The sequence below is a fragment of the Miniopterus schreibersii genome (genome assembly GCF_964146895.1).
Source record: "Miniopterus schreibersii genome assembly, chromosome: 9".
In the NCBI taxonomy this organism is placed as follows: domain Eukaryota; kingdom Metazoa; phylum Chordata; class Mammalia; order Chiroptera; family Miniopteridae; genus Miniopterus; species Miniopterus schreibersii.
Window position 1 is genome coordinate 51,960,102 of NC_138118.1, and position 24,141 is coordinate 51,984,242.

The following is a 24,141-nucleotide window of genomic DNA, read 5'->3' on the forward strand; positions in this document are numbered from 1 at the left end:
GGCCCAGGAGCTCTAGTTTGCCTATACTGGCATTCAACTGTAAGCTTTGTGAGGACAGAACCTTTATTTTCCACATCTTTGAATTCCCCAGTTAATCAAACACAGTTCCTAAATCACATTACATGCTTAAGAAAGTTTTAATACATTTATCACTAAGGGGGTTTTATGATCAGTAAGCTGAATGGAAAAAAGTTTAAAATTGCTTCAAACCAACTTGGCTAAATTAATTCTAGCAAACACGTTGTTGGCAAATTAGGTATTGCTATTTCATTTAAAACAAATTATGAGATAAATACTAAACCCTTTTAATGATAAATATTATTTTGCTATTAATACGTGCAATAATGCAATAATCAGTAGATGCAATATTTTATAAGGACGGATTGTGACTTTAAAGTCTCCAATATAACAGCGTTAAGATAAAAAGCCAGCAGAACTATCTCACCATAAATGATTCTGGTTGTAGCACAACTGAACTGATTTTCCAGGGCACATATTTATTTCTTCAATTTCCTACTCATGTAGCATTTTATTCTATGGGTGACCCACATAGTTGGAATAATCTATTTTCCCCCAGGCATGGGGAAAACACTCTGTTCTCATATTGCTATAAGCACCTGCTTTTCATCTCTTGAAACAATGTCACATCTTGACTGAGCCAATTAGATCAGTTGGGCTTAGGCTGACATAGCCTTCCAGTGTGTTCAGTTAGTCAGCATCACACTGAGGGCCGAGACAGCGAGAATGTCTTGACTCATTCCTTGGCTGTGACCCAGTTGCCACAGAGAACGGAGTTGGCATAATGTGTGTTAGTCTTTTATATGGTATCTTGTTTCCTTCCTGAAAAACAGGATGAGTTCACTTTCCAAAGGAGATGCACGTGCCTTTCTCCAAAGATGTGCATGGTGTCACCGGCCAGCTACCCCTAGCAGGTGAAGGTCCCTCTTCCACTCATGTTTAAGTGTGCTGGCAGCTCTGGGCGAGGGGGGGGGGCTGCCAGCCTTGCTCACTCGCGCCCTGCAGAGAAGCTGCGGAGAAGTGGACTGTCGAGCCCGCACGCAGGAAAGGCGCTTTAAAAAACAGTGGGTTACGTGAGGCATGTTTCCCTATGTTTGCCTTCTTCCTTCAAACTCCTTCTTCTTTCTCTTTTTGTTTCTAATTTACTAAACAAAGTGAAATGAAATCTCACAGAGTGTGTTTAGCTTTTCCTCAAATTAAAAAATGACACACTATTGTTTTTCCCCCCAGCTACATAGGAAACAAAAATTAGTGTAAGGAATTTACAAATATAAGTGGATTCAAATATAATAAAACAAAATAAAAATCAAGTTCTGGATGGCACCTTAGCTCCTTTTATTCTAACTCTACATTGAAATGAATTTTTAAATAATTATATATATATAATGTACATGTGTATATATATGTGTGTGCATATATATACATATATATGTATATATATATATATATGTATATATAAAATTCCTGAAATGAATTGCATATATTCTTTTTAAAGCAAATAAAAGGTTAGGGATTCAGTCCGTTGTGATTGGTGAGAGATATAATTGATGATTTACTTAATTTACAATGAATAATACTTACTGCATCTTTTCCTTTCATTATGCATTCTTCTACTTTTAGTTCTGTACTGGGCCAGTGTATCTGAAATAAAAGATAAAGTGCTATTATGCAACTGCATCTAAAAATAAATCACACTAAAAAGCCATTTCATTTTTTTCCTGCAATTCAATACATTTTCATTTTGTTCTATTTTCTGAAAGGATAAAGCAATACTATCTACTTTACATCATTATTTGTATAATTAAGACACTAATCTTTGACTTTGACTTCATGTTAACCTTATTTTAAAAAAACAACCCACTTTTTAAAGGTTCACCTCATGTCTCAGCCCTTCAGAGGTTGTGCACATTTAACCAGCCTGCTCTGTGCCTGACCGCCCTTCATAACCTCTGCAGGCCAGTCTGTCTGCTCACCCTGTCTGTCCCTGCATTCAGGCACCTCCATGAGTCCCCTTTGCATTTTTACCACATAGCACAGAACTTGGTGTGTGCTGGGCTCAGTAACATTCGCTGCATGAAAGGATTAAAGGATTAATGACTCTAAGTGCTTATTTATAATGTATCACCTAATAATACAGTGCTTGAAGGTCTTTACTTTTTAAAATATTAACTCTACCAGTTTCCCACTGCATTTCAGGTATTTTTCACTATATTTCGAGTTTATTGGTTTCTACCTTGAAGAGAGAATAAATACATTAAACATTTCTTTTTTATCTATAATTGTACTTGACACTTAGTTGGACTCCCAGGCAGAATTCATTCAATATTATCTGATGCCACGAATTTCTGACGTTAAAGTGTACTTTTTAATGAAAGAAATTTTCCCTCTCTTTCTTTTCTTTTCTCAGACTGCTCCTGTTCCTCTTTTTGTTTAAACTATAGAATAATTATACTGTGGCAGACAATGTGGTAAGAACTTTATTTTAATTTTTCTTTCTTTCACATGATAAACTCACCTGCAAAGGTTTGAGTTTACTACTCAATTCATTGCTCATTATTATGATCTTGAAAGATTCCTTTCTTATTTTATTTATTTCCTTCCTTTCCCTCCTCCAAGTTCTACTTGCCTCCCTCCAAGGGGCAATCATTATAAACTGTTACTGGGCACGTTATTTTTTTTTTGTTTTCATATATTTTTATAAAATGTATATGATTGCTCTCTGTGCACATTTAAAAAACTTATGTAAATAGTATTTTTAAATTTATGTAAAGTCTTTTTTATTCTTTTCATTAGAAACTAGGTTTTTAAAATCACTATACACATAGTTCTATGTGTACATATATACTCTTGTTTGTTTCTAATTGCTTTGTAATATATAAGGAATGGATTCCCCCCCAAATTTTCTTATCTACTCTCTCAGTGATGGACATCCAGATGGCCACCAACTCTCCACCACATAAAACACTGGTGCATCTTTGTACACACCCCTTTGAGGTCTGCATAAGGATATCGCTGGTTTATATAACTAGAAGCAGAATCACTGGGTCTTAGAGTAAGCATATATTCAATTTGAATGTAGTGCTACCAGATTGTTCTTCCAAATGGTGACACGTTTACATTCCACCAGCAATCTTCACTGACACTTGGCATTATCAGCTTTCTAAATTTTGTACTGAGCCCTTTAGACTCACCATTTAATTTCATCCACACCACAACTTTATAAAAAAAGTAGTATTATTTGGGAGCTTCTGTACAAATTAGATATTTCTCTGTCCAAACCCACAACGAACAGTAGATCTGTGAGTGGGAACCAAGGGATGTGATCCATTTAAGTAACTGTAGCAACTGCTAAGTGTCCAAAAGTTTCCTGTGCCCCAAGACCTTAAGCCTCCTAGTTAACAGTTTAACAGTTTAATATGGGTATCTGCTGGATCAATCACCCTACCCTACCATACTGAAAATCTTCAATCAGCTCCTTTTCTGTGTCTCTCTCAGAGTCCATGGAGCTCTTACTCAGTGCTAAGGTATCATATTCATGGGCTCTGCTCATCAGGTGATGATGGATTCTTTTTTGAGGGATGCTGGATCTCAGCAGAACACCTTACAGTGTTTTTTTCATTACCTCCAAAGGCCTGTACCTTGGATGCACATGCACTGGTCTAAGGAACTCCCAAGAGGTTCTCTCTTCCTTTCCTTCCCAATGACTGCTTTACATCAATATTTCTTTGGTTCCCTTCTTTTAGGCAATCACCTTCCAGTCTCAAGTCAACATTTTGGTGAAGGAATAGAAATTTCCCATTAGAGTAGCCTGGGCCTCTCAAGATACTATTTCTAAAAATGGTCTTTTCCTCCTCAGGATGCTTGAGTGTCCTCAAGGCCTAGATTGAGAAGTACCTAGTGCCAAAGTTTGCTGTTAGTAGACTCTATTGGTAGGCCTGTGCCAGTATTCTGGACTCTTTTTCCATGGTGGTTTGTTTATTCCCCAAAGATTCCTACTATTTTTCCCTGATATCTCCTTTCCCTCCACCCACCACCATCCTATGCATAAAATCCTACAATCAATGTTCTTTATTGTAGCAGTGAATCAATCCATCAGTGGACCATGGATGATTAAGGAAAATATCACATAAACTCAACAATGTCAGGTCCAGGTACAGCCTTGCATCCACCTGAGGAGAGTCACTAATACCATGATAGAGTAGAAATCCTAGAAGTGAAGCTGTAGAATTTACAAACTTTACTGATCCATTATTTTAGGGAAAAAATTTTGAACCAAGGGATAGATTTTCTCAGATAATTTAAAAATCCATTCTAACTTGTGATTCAGTTTGGTTTTGGAATTATGATTTTACTGTGGATGCATAAATTATTCAAAAGGATATGCTAAAAAACGTGTGTGTAAAGAATATACAAATTCATTTTGGGATCATCTATCATTGTAAAGATTTTCATGACTAATTCATTTAGTGCTATGCATAAGTTAGAGAACACCTCATTTGTAATTCAGAATAATGCTTTATATTCTTAACATACTTAACTTATGAAATGCAGGGGTCTTTCTTCTTAGAATATTAGCATCCCTTCTTATTCATTATTCATCATTATAAAAATAATGTTAAAACTCTATTTCCACAATTTCAGTGTATTAGATAGCTTACCCAACTCTTTGGAAAAATATACCAAGTTCATGTTTTCAATGATGAAGTAATATCTGGGCCAATAATAAAACCTCAACATGCAATTCCATATTCTCCTAAATCACTGCTTCATGGGAATGATGATTCCCATGACTATTTAAACACACTGTGTGAAGACTATTCTCTATAGTATTTCTACACACCTACTGACGGCTTTTGCTCTGCACAATCTTTTCAAACAGCCTTGGAATATAAAGATAAAATCTCCTTCCAGGGCAAATGAAAGATTTGTTTCCTGACCAAGATAATAAAGATAATGTCTCTCCCTGGGCAAAAGTTGGACAGGTTTGCTAGCATCCCCTTTATAAGACTGGGAGTTTCTAACCTTGAGGTTGGTTAATTAGGTGTAACACATATTCACTGTATGTGCAGCATCTACCTAGGCTGCTATGCCTCATGCCTGTGGGGGGACAAAAAGCTCAAGCTGCCTGCTGTGCTAAGAATAATAAAGTCCTTTGTCTCTGACCCAGGAGTCTCATGTCTTGTGCTGGCATCTGAGAAATTATGACAGGTTAACTTATCTTGAAGGAGAGAGAGAATTTCAGATGCTTAGTTCTTGATGGAAAAGAAAGATGATATGTATCATGATGGTGAAGAACTAAAGGGCTTTTCTAGGATTGTCAGAATGTGTTGTTTCTAGCAGTAAACTTAATAATGACAAATGTACTAGGAAAAACGGAATCATTATTTCAGGCACATTTTACAAAGTGTTTCACAACAAAACCTTTCCTCCAAACATTTTTGTAGATAGTATTTCTCCCTCCTATGATTCTCTATATTGTTTTTCTTACTTTCTTTACCTAGGGGTACAATGGCTTGTGTGCTTAAATTTGGCTCTCTTATTAGACTATAAGTTGCAGAGGGCAAGGCAGTGACTTATTTCTGTATTCCTACCAATGCCTACCTGGCACAATGCCTTCAATGCAGTCATTGCTTATTCAATGCCTATTGATTAACTTGTATTTATCAGTATACCTTTATCACATTCTTTGAAAAGTCAATTCACTAAAGGAGATAACAGTAAAGTTTGAGAAATAAGATTCACTGACGTGAAAATGCTGCAATCAGTGTCGAATGAATGAGAAAATTAATTTCCAATTTAGTTAGGAAGGAAATCTTAGTTAGGATTTTAGCAATAACCTATGCTTTGAAAGACTGGTAGGATTTCTGAGGGCAGAGAAAAGGATCTTAACCAGATAACTTTGGGTAGATGAAAGCTAGAGAGGTAGAACATTATATTATGAGCACACACCACTGTAAAGTCTAACACATTGGAACTCTCCAAAGGAGCGATGCAATTAGAGATTTACTCTTTATGTTTTTGTTGTTGTTGTATTAGTTTGGTTTGTTTAAAACAAAATCTAACGGGCTCAGGATTGCAGTCAAATGTTCATATAGGTGGGAAAAAATGATAGAGAAAGACCTCACTGGAAATGGAAAGTTATTTTAAAGCCATTATGTATAAATGTTAGTAAAGAAAGATAGAAAGGAAAATGAATGTCTTCATTTGTTTTGGCATTCAGGATGTCTTTTGGTTCTGCTCCAGAGTTTAGCATCAACAAAACCCATAAAATTAACCTATTTGTTCTGCACAAGACATTTTTAAAGGTAGTTAAACAACAGGGTGTAATGATATTTCCACATTCCCTGCACCAAAAAAGATAGAGAAAAGCAAAAGGTTAAATACGCATTTTTTTCATCACAATAATCCTACAATATTATTTTATTGTTTCAGTGCACATTAAGAGGCCATTTACTATTCTTGTATATCTCAAATGAGAAAAATAAAATACAATAAAAATCAAATTACAAAGTAATCTTTTCTGGACTTCCTATTGAGTCTCATAATTATGCCAGGATTAACGATTTAACAGCTTATTGTTACAACTAGTTTTGACATGCAGGATTTAGTAGAGCAAGAACAAATGTACAAAAAAGAAATAATTTCATTGTCTAAAGAAAGATGATTCCCTTTATATTTAAAAAAAAAATTATTTAGTTAACATAAGTCTCTTTTCATGGAATATATTTAAGTGACCAAGACACTATTATAATTACATCTAATATTCTCTTCCTAATTCTATTACTCTAATGAAAAATGTATGCTTATATTTTAGTTTTTCTTTCTATATTTTACATATATGTATAGTACCAGTGTCCATCAATGTACATATTAATTATGTCCTATAAATACTATTAAAATCAAGAGAATACATTTTAAATATAACACATTAAGACTCCTAATGGTTTATGAATGATAGCCTTTAACCTGACACATATTTTCCTTCTTACTGTTTATGCTTTTATACTTAATTATAATGACTGTCATTATTCAAATAGCTTATATGACAGAATTATAATTTTTTGGACTATAGACACAATTTGTACTTGAAATGTTTATACTCCAAAGCATTTGAATTAGAATGATATTAAAACTACACAGATATTATTGGCCTGACACATGCCCTTTTTAATGGATAAAATTTACAAAATTGCTCATTATGTAAAATATCATCTGCTACTCATATGCAAATTAGTTTAATGCTTTTCTCCACTCAATAAAAATTAAATTTTAAACTATGATTTTTTTTCACCTTTGATGCAATCAACTTGAATAAATAAGAAAGTATAGATATTTTTATAAATAAGTGTTTAACAGCAATACGTACAGATATGCAAATTAAGAAGTGTAATTTTAGCTTAAAATAATAGTGGTGAGAATAATTATAAAAAAAGCTGAAATTTAGAAACAAAAAATATAGGTGAAAGTTTGTTTAAAAAATTTATTACTAAATATGAAATATTCTATGAAGTCTCATAAAATATAGCTTAAACAAACATCCACTTTTGCTTTCTTTGTGGAATAAAAAAAAAATTATACCTCAATCTAGTTAATAATTTATTTGTTTTTTAGAAAATCTTCATAATTCTCAAATGTGCACAGACTGCAAGGGCTGTATAGACAGAATACAGACCAGCTAATCTCTCATCTGTGGTTGAATATGAGAATGTCCTGGGCTCTCAACCTCTGTCATGGTAAACAAGGGAGATACGGTTCCTTCTCCTACTAGTCAGTGAGTTTGTCCACCACTGTCACCAGCATCTACCATTGCACTAGTTTGTTAACCATTACTAAGGTAAAGTGTAGTCATGCAAAGTGAGTAAGAACCAAAGGGAAAGAAACACCTCATAACAAAGGGTAGAGTTAAGGGTACGCAGAAGACCAATTTGGGAGACATGAAGTCCACACAAAAGCAGTAACCTGGTTCTCAATAATGTTATAGTGGAAAGAGCATAAGCTGCTAAGAGAGATGGAACTGGCTTTAAGTTCTAACTGCTACCGGCTTCATGATTCTCTTCTCTTCCTTCCATTTATCCAACATGCTGCGGCTAAAACAATCACCCTGAGCTACAATTCTAATTATGTTAGGCACATATTCAGAATCTCCCACTGGTTCCTGCACTGCCTAGAAGATTAGTTTCAACAGCACAGAGGTCACTATTCTTCAGGATCTGGTCGCAGCCACATTTCCATCCTTAACTCTCACTCTGTACCTTGTTCCCACCCACATGCCCTCACTTCATCTATTTACTTCAACCAAGGATATCAGTCATTATTTCAAACTGCTCAAAACTTCTGTCCTTCTTCCCCCCTCCTCAGTCTGTTCTCACTACTAATTTGTCTGAATCAAAATTCCAATTATCATTCAAAATCCAACTTATATCTCTTCCAGGAAAACCCCAACCCCCAGCTTTTGTATACTTTCTTGGCATTTTATTTGGACCATAACTGAGTTATACTCTATCTATGAATATATATGTATATGACATATGTATATCTTCTTCATTACATTATAAATATTTTATAGCTAATTTTATAGTCCTGAAGACTAAGCCTCAGGACTCCTTAGTGGCACCTAATTTTTCATAGCTCTGAGAGGGGCCTTAGCAACTGTGAAATTTGTGAGTTTGAATTAATTCTATTTCCTGAAGAGGTGTGCCAAATCATACATACCTCAGGGCCTGTAAAATGAGGATTCACCCTTGAGTGCAAGAAAGTTACTCAATTTAATAATCTGTGTGGCTACATCCTTGCTGGATGGCACCCTGAAGCTTCAATGGCCACACACTATTTTATTTAGCTCCCTAAGATGCAGTTCATAAAACCTCATCACTCTTCAGGTCTCTAACCCTTATATTGTTTTCACAGGTCATTTCCTCCATAAAAGCCAGTCTTTCCAGCATTAAAAGCCTGAAGGTACAATTAGGCCAAAACAATAACGGAGACTAGGTAGGCAATTCAATTTCCTCCACTCTAACTGGGAATCACATGTTCTTGGTTTTCATTCCACGTAGGAAAAAACAGCTCATGAAAATTGTTAGGAGATTTTGTGTACATATAGTCATCTTAAAAGCTTGCTATACATGTGAATTCCAGGACCCACTCTATGAAAGTTACATGATCTTGATCCAAAGACAACTATTTGGGAACTACTTCCTTAATGCGGATTCTTAATCTTCTGGGTGTCAGATCCCTTGGTGTACATCTTCTGGGTGTGCACATACACACACATACACACACATGGCAGGTCCACAAATAATTCGATTTCATTATATTGATGAGATGCCATAGAAACTTAACTCTTGTTCCCAACAATTAGACTATAGTAAAACTGGTTTTATTATATGTCTTTTCTCCACAGTTCCAAGAATCAACTGAAGGCATTAATTGAGGACTTTGTGTGTGTGTGTGTGTGTTTTATGTAGAGAGAAAGAGAGATCAATCATCTCTTTTGAGAACTACAGAGAAAATAAAATTAAAGATGATTTAAAAAAAGGAAAAACAATATGTGCTTCCATTCCATCCTGCAACTACTGAAAACAAAAGTAAAAAGACAAAATCCAAACTGGACAAATCTGACTATGCTATACACTCGAAATAATACAAAATAATATTAAGTGTAAACTATAATTGAAAAAATGTAAAAAATAAAAAGAATGAAAAAAAAAAACCAACCTGACTTACAGGAGTCCTAGAAATAGTCAAGAAGAAAATAAAAAGGAAAAATATCAAAGAAATAATGAATGCTTTCCAGAGTTGAAGGCCATGGGGACCCCCCACAGAGGGTCCATTTTCATTCCAGCACAGTGGATGAAAAAAGATCAAATCTAAGAGAAATTTGAAAAGAATTTCAAATATAGAGGCTCATGAGGTCAGCATTAGAGGGATGGGGTGGCAGGAAACAGGCTATATACAAAATTTTGAAATTAGACTTCTCAGCTGCTGTATTGAAAATTTAAATGCAATGAAGCAATTATCTCAAAATTCTGAAGACAATAATTTTCATTCTAGAATTGTTATCCATCTATTAATTATATGTGAAGTTTGAATCATATTATTTTCAAACATACAAAACTCAAAATTTTACTTTGAATCCTTCTTCAAGAAGCTAGTAGAGGTGTGTTTTAGTAAAATGTCAGAATAAACCCTAAAATAGAAGGCATGGGTTCCATACAAGTGGGAGATCAAAGGGATGCTCAAGGATGAAGGTGAAGTTAAACTCCAGCTGGAAAAGAGAACCAGGAAGGATGCCTCTAATTTCAAAACCAAAAACTTGGAACTGATGGAAACTGGTGTGTTTTACTATATTGAGAGGAGTATAAAAACTTTGGTACAGAGTTTGCTCAAAAATTAGTGAAAGCAATGTAAAAATCTAAGCAAATGAAAGAAAAGGGATAATATTTAATCCCAGGAAAAATAAGAAAATTGCAAAAAAAGAAAAAAGAAAGGTGTGATCTATTTTGCTAATTATAATAATGTAAATAATTATTACTTAACTAAAAATTGTAGATAGCTATATCGAGATGGGGGACTGATGATTGGGGGGTTGCTGGTGAAGTGGTGTACAGTAATAGAGCCTTGCTAGAGGTACTTCCAGGAAAGAAAACTCATCTTCCTTACAGAAAGTCAACAGATAGTGTCTAAAATCTATACCAAAAAAGCACAGTACACAAATTTCATTTAGAAATATGGGAGTAAGTACCAGAAGATACAAAATAATTTTAAGTGATTTCCTCTAGGGATTAAGAACTGGAAAGAATGAAGGAATGATGCCTTTCATCATGATATTTTAAAAAATGATTTTAAAATATGGACATCAATCATTTTGACAAACATAAAGATAAATAAGTAAATGTAAAGAAAATATATTTTGTAATACATACATTTATGACAAAAAGTACTATGGTCTAAATATTTCTACATGTTTTATGTAAGGTTGATATGGGTCTGAAAAAAACTTAGCTCAATTTAACTATGCATAAGCATAGACTATAAGAACTATTTTTATTATCATAGCTAATCTTTTCTCAAAAATGTTGGGCACTTGCCTATTTTTATATTATACTCAAATCCACCTGGTTTAAGGGCCATCCACCTGAATTACTGATACTACCAACAGAAGTATATTAGTTAGCTATATGGATATCACATATCCATATTTCTTCAGGCTGGGATTTGGGGTTTAATAGAGCCTACAGGGACTGCTGGTAAACCAGTATGCTCCAAACCTGTCTCAGGACAATGGATGTGGTGACAAGGGACATCATGCAAGAAGAATGTCAAACGCACCAATGTGAAGTCTTCTGGGAAATCGGAGATTGGTGCTAAAAGTTCAATGTTATATGTTCCCAATTTATAAACTTTTCTCAAGATGATTTCATTTTAATGAATATTTAATTTTTTCAAAAGAAAAAAATTCAGGTAATGAAAAAAATAATCCAAATAACACCCATGCAAGAATATATCTCCCTTACCCCTTTTCTTTCCCTCTTGAAATACAGTTTGATATTTCCATACCTCTCTATAGCCATTGCTGATTTGTTCCAAGCTGAGGGAATACACAAGATCCTTGCCTCCCACAAAAAGTCTCTCTTGATATTCATCCAGCAGCATTGTGTGGAGATCAAGAAATCCAAAAGGGCTATGAAAGATTGATGTTCTGTTTAATTCCAAGAGCTCTGAAATGCAAAAGGAAATGAATGCTAAACACAAGAGAAAACAAAAATACCTTTATAATACCTTTCTCATGGCTCTATTTTTATACCTATTGGGACTGTGTAGTTAACATTCATTTTATCAGAAATATAAAGCCTTTAAAATTTATTACTCAGAAAGATTAAAAATACATAGTGCATTAACAATACTGTAGTGTATATTTGAAAGTTCCTTAGAGAAAAGATCTTACAAGTTTTCACAAGAAAAAAATTCTAATTACGTGAGGTGATCGATGCTAACTAAACTTCTTGTGGTTGTCATTTATTAATATATACACATATCAAATCAATATGTGGTATGCTTTAAACTTATACAACGTTATATCCCAACTATATCTCAAAACTGGAAAAATATTTTAAAATATTTGTGCATTATGTAAAAAAATAGAATGCAACTGGGAATAAATTTTAATGTACATGAATTAAAATATTTTATAAGTTTATGAATCTAAAAACTTCAATTCAACTTAAGATATTTATCATATGTTTTTAAATACAGAAAGAATTTTCCTTCACAATCTTTAAAGTGCTGTTATGTGAAAAAGTCTTTTATGACTTTTGTATTTACCTCTCTATGTGCAACAAAAATCCCAAGTCTATAATAAATATTCCCATTAAATTCCATATGAACACCAATTCAAAAAGTGTTTCCACTTGAAAATGGTTTTGAAAATCATGTCCAAAATCAAATTGTTCAAGTCTGGAAATTATCAGGTTTGTTAATACAATAAGGTAACACATGGTAGCATTCAGTATAGTAGGGATGACTAATAAAACTGGTGGAGCCCTAGCCATTTTGGCTCAGTGGTTAAAGCACCAGCCCACAGACTGAAGGGTCCTGCATTAGACTCCAGCTAAGGGAGTTGCAGGCTCAATCCCTGGCCCCTTCCTGGGTTGGGGAGGCAACCAATCAATGTGTCTCTCTCACATCACTGTTTCTCTCTCTCTCTCTCACTCTCTCTAAAAAAGCAATGGAAAAAATATCCTCAGGTGAGGACAAGAAAACTCCACAAAAAACCAAAAAATTGTTGGGGATCTACTTTCTACCAATGTGTTTTGGCTAGTATTTATGTACTCATCCTTACATCAGAAATTACAAATTATTTGTTTTAACTAATATACATTTCATTTTAGAAAGTTAGAACCTGGCAAGAACATTATATGTGTACATTTGTCTGTTTGTTTGTTGAAAGCATTTAATTGCATGTAGCAGTTCAGTACTTACAACTGGTAAATGATATACGAGAGCCTTTAATGATGAGAGAGAATATCATCCCCAATACTGATACCATTGTATTTAGCTAGTTATTAATAACAGGAAAGGAGCAAAAGGGAGGACAGACATTATAAGCATGATCATTTAGGCAGCTTCACCAGGAAGCTGCAATTTCACACTCCAGGGAACCACTGGCCCATTCCCCACAGATCACTGGGGGAAGGGGTTCAACAAAGGGGAGATGGATACATGCACAGTGAAGATGGGGTGACTAGAGAAGGTGCCTGTCAGACAAACCTGGGAACAGAGATCATTGGCCAGAATGGGCAGGGCTACTGCAAGACTAAGAAAATTTGGGAATACATAATCCGCTAAACAAAGAAGCGCTCCTTCATGGATCTCTTTGCTCATGGGGGGCTCTCTTGTTCCTGCTTCCTTACATTCACCCATGTCTCCTCTATAGTCATGTGACCCTGTGGACCCCACATGCAGTGGACTGATGGATTGCAACTGGAAACACAACTAAGCTAGCCTGATGCTGGAATGGATTGCTCCAACATGGAACAGAAACTCTTGACATTGGCTCTGATTAATGCTAGTTAATATGTAAACAATTTTTGATTAGTTGCATCCTTACAGATAATGATTTTACTGTGCATAAAACTTGGGAAATTTTAGTAACCTATTGGAATAACTGAGAAAATTTTTTGGGAAAATAATCCACTTAGTAGACCTGTTGTAAAACCATAAGTATTATATATAAAGACAAGGTATAATGGCAGTGGGTAGCTTTGATCTATATTTTTGTTATGGGATTGGATTCCTAAAGTGTACATGTCTTGCTCTTTGTGAATGCCTAGTAAGGAAGGAAAAAGGTATGATTCTACTTTGACAAATTTATCTTTCAGGATTCAAGAACAACTAAATCTCTCAAATTTCTATTTTATTTCTCCCCAAATAAAGCACCTGATTATTCTTTCTATCTCTTCCTCAAAACTTGTTTTAAGTTTCTTTATTAGATAAATAGTCAAGTGACTCAGAATCACAAGTTTTACCTTTATAAACGATAATTTGATTTTATCAATATTGCATATTTTAAACTAAAGATTAAAAGTTAATCCTACTCTACAAAATTTGGAGCACCCATGTAGTAGAGATATAGACAGTGAGCACATTCTTAATAGAGGAAAAAAGATCCTTCACCTCTCTTTTCTAAGAAACAGTATAAGATTGGGCAGAATGCTGTAGATGTGTTATATTTCATATTGTTCTATGGATGAAATGTTCTGGTCACCAATATTCCACATTCTCTGTGAGATGCATTAGGCACTGACTTTGAAAAAATTAAGTTATCTTCTAACTTGTCAATATTTCCCAAGGAGCCCTCTTCAGGAATCCTCTAGCGTGCAAGTTCTGATATTATTGGTGGGGAGAGGTCCTCATCCCCACCTGTCGCTCATCAGACTGGGCTTCTTACAATATCCCAAGAAAAAGAATTTTCTGAGACTTGCACAGGATAACAAGTGAATTTATTTGCATAGAATTAAATCCTTGAGTTTCCCAGGTCCCATTTCCTTCAGCCTCCCCAAGGAAGAAGTCCCATTTTAGCAGGGCTAAAAATCAGAGTCAATGTCAAGAGTTTCTGTTCTATGTTGGATCATTTGACTTACTAAAGCTTGTTCCTTATAACAATGACTCAATAACCTATTATGTATGAAACTCCCTACAGGAGCAACTAAGAAAAGTCTAGTAAGGGGCTATGTGTCTGAAATCAAATGAATTTTGCAGAGCCTCAGATAAATAACAAGATAAAATGGGTGGTTTTCTTAATATTCAATAGTTGGGCTCGGTATAATTCCAAATAACTAAATAGCAGTAACATCAACAGAAAAATTCAGGTTAATATCAATTTTAATTTTTATTGCCTTTAATTACTATTTTATTAACTATCTCAAATAACTACAGAATTTTTCATGTTGCTTTCATTTATCAATTCATGACATTTTCATACATCTTACATCTTACTTTTGAGAAAATTAAAATGTTTTTATTTAATATTCCATAGAGGTTCGAAATAGAAAGGTTTTTGGTGTATAATAAAGCCAAATGAAATTCAAGCAGAAAGCTTTCCTCCTCAAATTTTTCCCCCTTTTCCTTTTAGAGCCTGCACTTTAAATAATAATATTAGTGATGTTAGGTCCAAATTATAGTCTGTGGACTTGGCATATTTACCAAGCAATGGCTAGCTTCTTTATCCCTTCGCACTGCTTCAAGCTGCCTACATGAAAGAATCAGAAAACATCCAGGAAGAGGGAGACAAAAGAAACTCTAATCTCAGGTAATCTCCAGAAAACACAGTACAAATAATGGACAGTGCTGACTCGGTTAAGTGTAGGGAGCTCATCCTGAGTTCTTCCTTCTCTAAAAATAACATGAATTACTTGGGGGAGGGAGTGGACAAAGAAACAAGACGAAACTGAGATACACCTACTCAAGAGTTCATCCGGAAATTTTCTCAAGAGGGAACTAATTATTATTGCTAAGCTGCATGCTAATTATCAGCTGTCAATGAAGATATACAGAGGATTTAGTCATTTCCTCTCTGGCCTTTCTTCTTAACCTGCAAGGGAAATAGTTTTAAAACTCACTGACAACAATATATTACAGAGACAGTTCTCTTCACTTTGTCAAAATATATTTAAATTCCACACCTCCGTGTGTAAATGGAGGTGGAGGGAGTGTACATTTTTCAGTTCTCAGACAAAAAAAGATTCCCAAGGGAGGAGTGTTTCCTTCTTGAATGTAAACTTCTTCCACTGTCACCTGCAAAGTAGCAACTTCCCGAGACTTTAAACTCTTCATTATTTTGGAATAAATTCTTTTAATCATTGCATCTCTTAAAGTTAAGTCGACAATAAAATACTGAATCGCACACATAGTAAGCATAGTAACAATAAAATATAGAAATAACCATTAGAAATTTCCTTCAATTTCTTGATGGTTCAAAAAAAAAAAAAGGGTTTCTTGCAGTGTGCTTTAATGAATTTGACAGATTTGATCAATGATTGCTAATGGTTTGCAGTAATGTTGAAACAGGGTGGTAAAGAAATAAGCAATTAACTTTTTAAAAGTGTAAACAGAGGATAGTTCAGTGATTTGCTAAATGGTCTTTCTAGCAATGGACTGTGGCTGGCCTTTCATGAATTCTCTGGTCTTTTAGATTCTATCTTTCTTACAAGTCAAAGGTCTCCAATAGGCATTGTCATTGTGGTGCTCCAAGTTTTCATTATAAACTACTTCCAACAAAAGCAAAAAGAGTTGAAATGGACATACAAATAGCCTAGAGATTAAATAGCCTTTTATTTCCTCGGTCAAGGAAAACAAAATAATGTCAAAATTTTAAGATTACTCATTTCTGATATATATAAATCATTAGTAGTAATATACATGGTATTCTGGTTTATAGGCCTATGGACTTCTCTATGGACGAGGTCACCCTGGGACGTTACACAGAATCCATGCACTGTATGTGTTTGTGTGCATGTACTTAAATTATGGAACTAAAAATCATAGAATATAGAATGCCACTACCTAAAAGTCAATGATTTAACAATTTATTTTTGATTGCCTAATTGTTTTTATTTGTTGTTGTTTTTGTGCTTTTTTAAATATATCTTTATTTATTTTAGAGAGAGGGAGGGAGAGGGAGAGAGAGAGAAACATCAATGATGAGAGAATCCTCATTAATCTGTTGCCTCCTGCACACCCCAGGCTGGGGATCGAGCCTGCAACCCCGGCATGTGGCCTGACTGGGAATCGAATCAGGATCTCCTGGATCCTAGGTCGATGCTAAACCGCTGAGCCACGCCCTGCTGGGCCCTAATTGTTTAATTATGATTATATTCTATTTCATCGGAGGCCAAAGGAGCAAATCCTATGTGAATAGCTTCCTAAACTGAACCTGCATACCAGGGATACTCTGAACTGTGGGACCAAAACGTGTCCTTCATTCAGTGTTCCTTTAGTCTTGCAAATACGACATGTTATGCTAAATGCAATGGAAGGGCCTGCAAAAGCTTTAAGAGCAATTGTATGACCAGATTTATTTTAAAAATACCAATTGGTTTTGAAGTACATAAAGGCCAGAAGGAGGCAAAAGTTGAAAGGAGGTTTAAAGAATTTCTTTTTTAATCCTCACTTGAGGAAATGTTTTTACTTATTTTAGAGAGAGAAAGGGAGAAAGAGGAAAACATGGATGTGAGAGAGAAACATCAATTGGTTGCCTCCTGTGTGCGCCCCCACCGGGATCTAACTCGCAGCCTAGGTATGTGCCCAGTCGGGAAATCGAACCTGCAACCTTTTGGTGTATGGGCCTATGTTCTAACCAACAGAGCCACCCGGCCAGGGCATTGTATTAGTTAAACGTATATGACATAATGATCTGATTATATTGCAAAATGATTCCCACAGGAAGTTTAGTTCACATCCATCATCTCATATAGTTTTTCCTTGTAGTGGATATTTCAAGGTCTACTCTCTTAGCAACTTTCAAATGTACAATACAGTACTGTTAACTATATTCACTGTGCTGTACATTAGATTCCCATGACATTTATTTTATAACTGGAAGTTTGTACTTTTAAAAAAAGTCTTTCTTTAAATTTATGTTTACTGTTGACACTATTACAAATGTCCACCATTTCTCCCCCACCAGCACCTCCCCCCGGCCTTCACCACACTGCTGTCTGTGACCATGGGCTATGCATATATGTTCTTTGGCCATGAGCTATGTATATATGTTCTTTGGCCATGAGCTATGCATATATGTTCTTTGGCCATGGGCTATGCATATATGTTCTCCTTCTTTTATCCAGTGTCTCCTCCCCTCCTCTCTGACATCCCTCGTCTGTTCCAATGCTCCATGCCTCTGATTCTGTTTGTCAGTTTATTTTGCTCATTAGATTTTATATATAAGAGAGATCATATAGTATTTTTCTATCTCTGACTGGCTTCTTACTTTTTGAACACATTCACCCATTTCCCCACATCTAAATTTTTATATTTTTGTTGAAATTCTGTCTTTTTCAAACAACTTTTTTGATCTTTGTTCTATAACAGATTATATTTTCTTTAATAAATAATCTGTCACATAACAAAAAACAAGCAAATTAACTAAAATTGGAATTGCGTTGTACTTTACCATATACCTGTTCAAATAATATTTGATATTTAAATTCTTCAAAATAATATGACTCAATTTTTTATAACCCATATTGACCTCCAAATCCATTATTTAGCCAAGTATATCCTTGCCATCTTCTTCTGGAGTTTAATAAACAGGCTTCTCAAATTTAGCAAATTAAGAAGAAACTCTGGATTTCCACCCATAAACTGACTCTGTCAGTGTTCTACTCTTAGTAGATGGTTCTTCGGATTTTGTCAAAAATCTAGGATTTGTCTTGATCCATTTTTTTCCTGAATGTCACACTATCTGCTCTCAACATCTCCACTACTATTCAATTGGACCAGAAAAAGAGTTTCCTATTTTCCTACTTCTGCTCTCCCCCATTTCCCCTTTAACCCAATCAGTTTACCTCACAGCATCCAGTGACCTTTTCTTTAAAAATAAAAATTGGATCACGATGTTCCTTAGATAAAAATCCTGGCTCAGATTCTGTCACAATCTGTCAGTTGCCTATCTCACTCTGACATTGCTCCACTTTCCCCCTTGCTCACGCAGCTCCGGGGCATGGGCATTAGTGCTTTGCCCTGAATCTTCATTTCTGTCTGATGTGCCTCCTGACCTCCACAGAGAAGGCTCTTCTTGTCATCTGGATCTTTATTTCATAAAGTCTGCTCAGCCTAAGTAATCTGAAGTTCCACCTACGTACTCTCATTTATATCACTCTCTTTTAACATCATTCATTGCTTGAAGACTACTTGGTTTTGTTTTTTGTTTGTTTGTATTTCTTTCCTTACATATTTTCTTCCTCCTCTGACAAGAAACAAGTTCCAAAAGAATAGTGACTTTTTCCATCCCAGTCACTGTGATATTCCCAGATCCTAGGCCAGTGCTCGCCATTTGTGTAGTAGGCACTCCATAAAGATGTGTGAAAAGAATGAACTCTAAATCTCAGCTACATGGGTGAAAATGGAGATAATAATAACTATATAATGGGTTGCTGTAAGAATCAAATGATTCATAGTACCAAATGGATGGCCAGTATATATGAGTTTTTTTCTTCATTCCTTGATGTTGACAAATTATTGGCCAACATCATTGAATAAAAATTCTCCCTGCAGAAACAGGTCTTCTTAATTATATTCTGTCCAATGGACATAGTTTCTCTCTAGGCTTATTACATAGGCTTTAAGTGAAACAGGAAATTTTGCAAGTACACAATTACTATGATCAGTGTAAACAGCTAGCTAGTTTATTTTAAGTTAAAACCTTGCTTTCCTACCAACAGTAGATTGGTATAATTTTCTATTCCTTCTTTCAATCCACATCCATCTCAGCTTGCAAGAGAAAAATTGCCTTTATTTCCTTAGAAAATTTGCTTAATTTCTTTATCATCGATTTATTTATAAACTCAATCAAAAATGCATTATACAAAACTATTTCCCCTCCACCCTTGAAATTTAAATTTGAAGTACCAGAATAGAAGGCACAAATTCTTTCAACATGTGTGCTAATACTATTAAACCTTACATTTTTATGAGTTTTCCAGAATTTAACTTGGTAGTTGTTTTTATAAGAACAGAGATGTCAATTTCTAGACAGGTGCATAGTTTGACATGGTGTTAAAGCATCACAGCTCAACAGCCTCTGCATTCCCCTCTCTTGACCTCTAATAAAGATCTTTAGTCTCATCTTTATAAAAATAAAGCCTTCTCTCAACCCATATAATTTAATCCTACAAAACATTCTTTCTAAGAAAAAATGACTTCCAGATGTACCAAGAGTTTTCAATCTGACAATCTGACACACTGAACATTTGCACCTTTAAAAATATGTAGTTTCCAGACTGACATATTACCATAAAAAAATTTGACTACTGTGTAATCTGAATACTTTTTCTATTAACATCACATTTTCCTCATAGTTTCATTACCGACAGAAAAATAACTGAATTTCAAATCCAGACAGAATGAAGGGCAACTTTATAATCTTTTGATATTCCATTAATTAAATGGAGATTGAATCTAATTATTATTATTATAATGACAAATATACCAATAATACTGTAGATAGATGTATATATGGATATAGAAATAAGGCTGTGTGTTATTTGCCATCATTTGATAGGTTTGGAAATGCTAGATAACCACTAAAAGCTCATTTGCTCTTAAATTACATGCCTCAATTACTGTAGCTGCTGCCATGTGAACCGGATGCCTCTTAATAGGTAATAGGCCCCCTGGGTAGGTGGGTTCTCTTCAGATGTGGCTAACTAAGGGAAACATAAAGAGAGGAGACAAGCCAATGCTATGTGTACAATTCACTGATGACTTTCTTTCACAAAAAGTTGCCTTAGTGACTAAGCTGCTAACAAATTCTTCTGTTTTCCTTTTCTAGCAATCCTCAGTAAGTGCTGATTCACTTCCCAGAAAACCATGTTGTTTACAACCTGTCACAAGGCAAATAGTACCTAAAAAAGACCACCCATGTTTTCTCTGGAAACTATGAAGGGAGGAAAACTCAGATTCACAGAAAGGCTCTTGTGTGGTAGGTACCGCTTGAAAAATATCCAATTTACCCTTCACATCACTCCTACAAGAAACGCACAATGCTGCCCATTTTACAGAATAGGAAACAGATGCTCACAGAGAAAGTTTAAAAACTTCCTAAGGTCACACATCATTTGAATGTTGATACTTTTGGATCTAGTACATTATTTTGCTCATTTTGTTATTTGATCATAAGCAGAGACTTTGTATAAATATATTGTTTCTTCTTTGGCTCAGATTAGTCAAAGGGTTTCAGTATGGTAAATCTCTTAGGAGTAGTTATAGGTGTCTCCGTTATTTCATGCATTTATCAAATAACATTTACCCATAATAAGTGGTCATAGACACCTGGGAAGGTAGGCATTTTTTCGGTCTGTACCTCAGTCTTTTCTCATAATTTGCCTCAGGCATCCACAAGACTATCTCATGGCAGCCATGCTTATGTTGTGTGACCTAATTAAAACAGACAGAAAAAAATGAGACTGAGAGGATCAGACAATACAGAGAACAGACGCAAAGAAAAGGAAACAAAAATCTGTATCTGTTAACTTCAAATAAGAAGAGATAATGTTCTTAAAGATATAAATTATTTAAAACATAAGTACAGACATCTGTGTTTGTTTCCAATTTTGCCACTGAGTATACCATTTACAGGAGATTAAGTTCCCCATTTGTAGGACCGGGGGTAGATGAGATCTACTAGCTAGGTTCCTTCTAGGTTCCTTCTAGCTCCTTCATGGACTGTATTACATCATGGACTATATCATCTCCATTTGGGAAAACACAAACTGGAAATATCCAAAGGATGCTTTCTAGAACTTTTAAGTGTAAGTTTTTGCAAACCATGAGAACTGTAGAATTATTTCTAGCTGAAGATACAATTTTATATCTGTTGAGTTCTTGTGTCAAAAATGTGTATCACTATGGGTATAAAAAATATCAAATTTCTTGTTATTGATCTGCTCTCCTGTACTTCTTGATAGGCTTAAAATATAATGGGGAAGTTACAAATTAAATGGATTCAAACTTCATACGGGTATAATATACTTATCAAGAAAATGAGAAAATATTAATTAGGCCATGCTAAAATCAGAGAAACTAAAAGATTTATCAAAGCCTTTATAGATTATAATGTAATCACCCAAGCCAAAACCTTATAAGTCAGGAAACAAGTAACTTGGCAAATGAAAACACCTTTCCACATGCTAAGAACAAGAGAACAGATGATAAAAAAAAAACATGGAAAATTTGGAAGACATTTTTATGAGATAAATTAAAATGTCTTTTGAGAACTCACTGGAGAAACTCCAAAGTACAAAATTAGCTCTAGACAAGTAATTTATTAGGAGAGTAAGTTAAAAGAATGACACCTGAGTTCTGTCATGAAATTCAAGATCAGGTCCTTATTTCATATTTTAGGATAGGACTGCCCATTATTTCCTTTGGGAATCAACTGAATTTCTTAAAGTGTCACTTCTGCCAGCTGGAGGCAAGAGTAAAATGCAGTAACACATAGGTGTCCTATCCCCAGCCCCCAGCTTTATCAGAACAGATGCTTGCACCCACGTAACTGGCCATCCATCATCAAGTCAAATATGATTTTACATGCACTTGGATCCTTCTGGCAGGGTCACTGCCCCTATCTGGGAAAAAAATTCCATATGAAATTGGGAACAGGAGGTCAATTTTCTTGTCCTGTCATGACTAAGAAGAGATAGCCTCTGCCACTGTAAAGGAGCAAAGGCATTAACCGCCCTGACTGGCAGACACCCTTCAAAGTGATGATGCAATTTCTTAGAATGCTTAAGGTTAGTGACTGCCTGGATTTATCACCTTAAAACAGAGCTCTCTCTGTATGTGGATGTGTGTATAAAAGACACAGAGAGAGGCAAAACAAAGAATGTGAATATAGTGGGGGATGATAAGCAGAGGCCAGCAGGAAGTGTAAAATCTTTCACTTCAACATTTTCTCTCTTTGCAACAGGGGAAAGAAAAAAACGGAAATTGAAACTGAAATAAATAATGTCAAGAAATGATCATTTTTGTTACAGTGCATATTGCTAAAAGTATTAAAAATTAATAGACATGATATTGAGGTATTTAAAGCTATCAAGTCCCAGTCTGCTTTTCGTAGAACTTATCAATTACTGCCCTCAGAGAGCCTCCTAATTTCCCATATAAAAAAATAAAAACATATATTGCTATACCCAAATTATTAAATGCTTTCAGATTGTTAAAATGTTTATAATGAGAACATTTTAAAAAATTAAATGATTGGTAACATAAGTTTCTTTGACAAAGGCAAGATTTCTAACTGAGGCTTTAACTCCTAAAAACTCAGTTGCAGTATTTAACATTCCATAGTTACTTCATTCATGTTTTTAACATTCATTGATACTGAATAGAATGTATGATATCTTATAAGGTATTTTAAGAGTAAATTAAAGTTTTGGAAGGCACTTAATTAGCACATTTCTCTTAGTATAAATAAAGCATTTTTTACAGAAGGGTTAATGGGATTGTCTAGTCCTTTCTCTGTGTGGCTTAAGCCCAGATCACCATTGCTTTATACATTTTTATGTAGCACAGATTTGTAATTATGTGTGTAATAAAGCACAGACTTATCCAAAAAATATAAATAAATAAAGAAAGCATTTTTAGTGCACCATCAGTGGCAAATTACCATGGATAAAATTAGTTGATTTCTAGTGTAACTGACTACCCTACTTACATATGTGGAGACACCATACTTGGAACCAAAAGAACAAAAAAAGATTTCTTTTTTTTGATCTGGTAACAGTGAGTTCTCTGAATTTACTGAGAACGGAAGCTTAATGTTTTCCAGGGGGCTGATCTAATGAGCAAGACTGCCACTTTGGTATAATTTGAAGAAGGGTAATATGGAAGGCCCTTTGAGTCCAATTATTTAATCTTCTCCTCGTTACTCTGTCATTAAAGTTTTACAACTTTGATATTCCTGGCCTTCAAGAGATCCTATTAAAAATTTGGAACCACTGGGAGGGATTATACTTTAAACCTTTATCAACTAATAACTTAGCTTCTCTTGAACAATTGAACAGGGTCTTAGGTAAGTAAATATCATTAGATAAACCTAGAAGAGGGGTGTTTTTCATATGGACAAAAAACAATATTAGTAGGTTACAGGGTGCGTGGGGGTGGTGGGGGTACAAAGGTTGACACCAATCCAACTTTCACAGCACTGCCCTAACAGGCCAGGTTTCTAGGTCCTGGCACACAGCTTTGCCATGCTGCCAAAATAGGGACTCTAGAGCCAACTAAATTGTTCACTTTCGACCTAGTTTTCTGGAGGCAATCAGACACACTCCATGACATATGAGGGTGTGTCTGAACGTTGTCACAAAAGTCTAAATAATTTGGTGAAAAATTTACTTTGGCACCCAT

The 24,141-nt window shown here is 34.9% G+C and overlaps 1 protein-coding gene across 1 annotated transcript in view; it reads right to left on the reverse strand.

The window, feature by feature from the left end:
• SEMA3E (semaphorin 3E) overlaps positions 1–24,141 on the reverse strand; it is a 227,502-nt gene that overhangs the window by 84,242 nt on the left and 119,119 nt on the right. Inside the window, exons 2-3 of the mRNA XM_081147630.1 lie at positions 11,575–11,735; positions 1,600–1,659 (exon numbers count right to left, since the gene is read on the reverse strand). Coding sequence (XP_081003756.1) covers positions 1,600–1,659; positions 11,575–11,735 — 221 coding nt within the window. The remainder of the gene's footprint in view (positions 1–1,599; positions 1,660–11,574; positions 11,736–24,141) is intronic.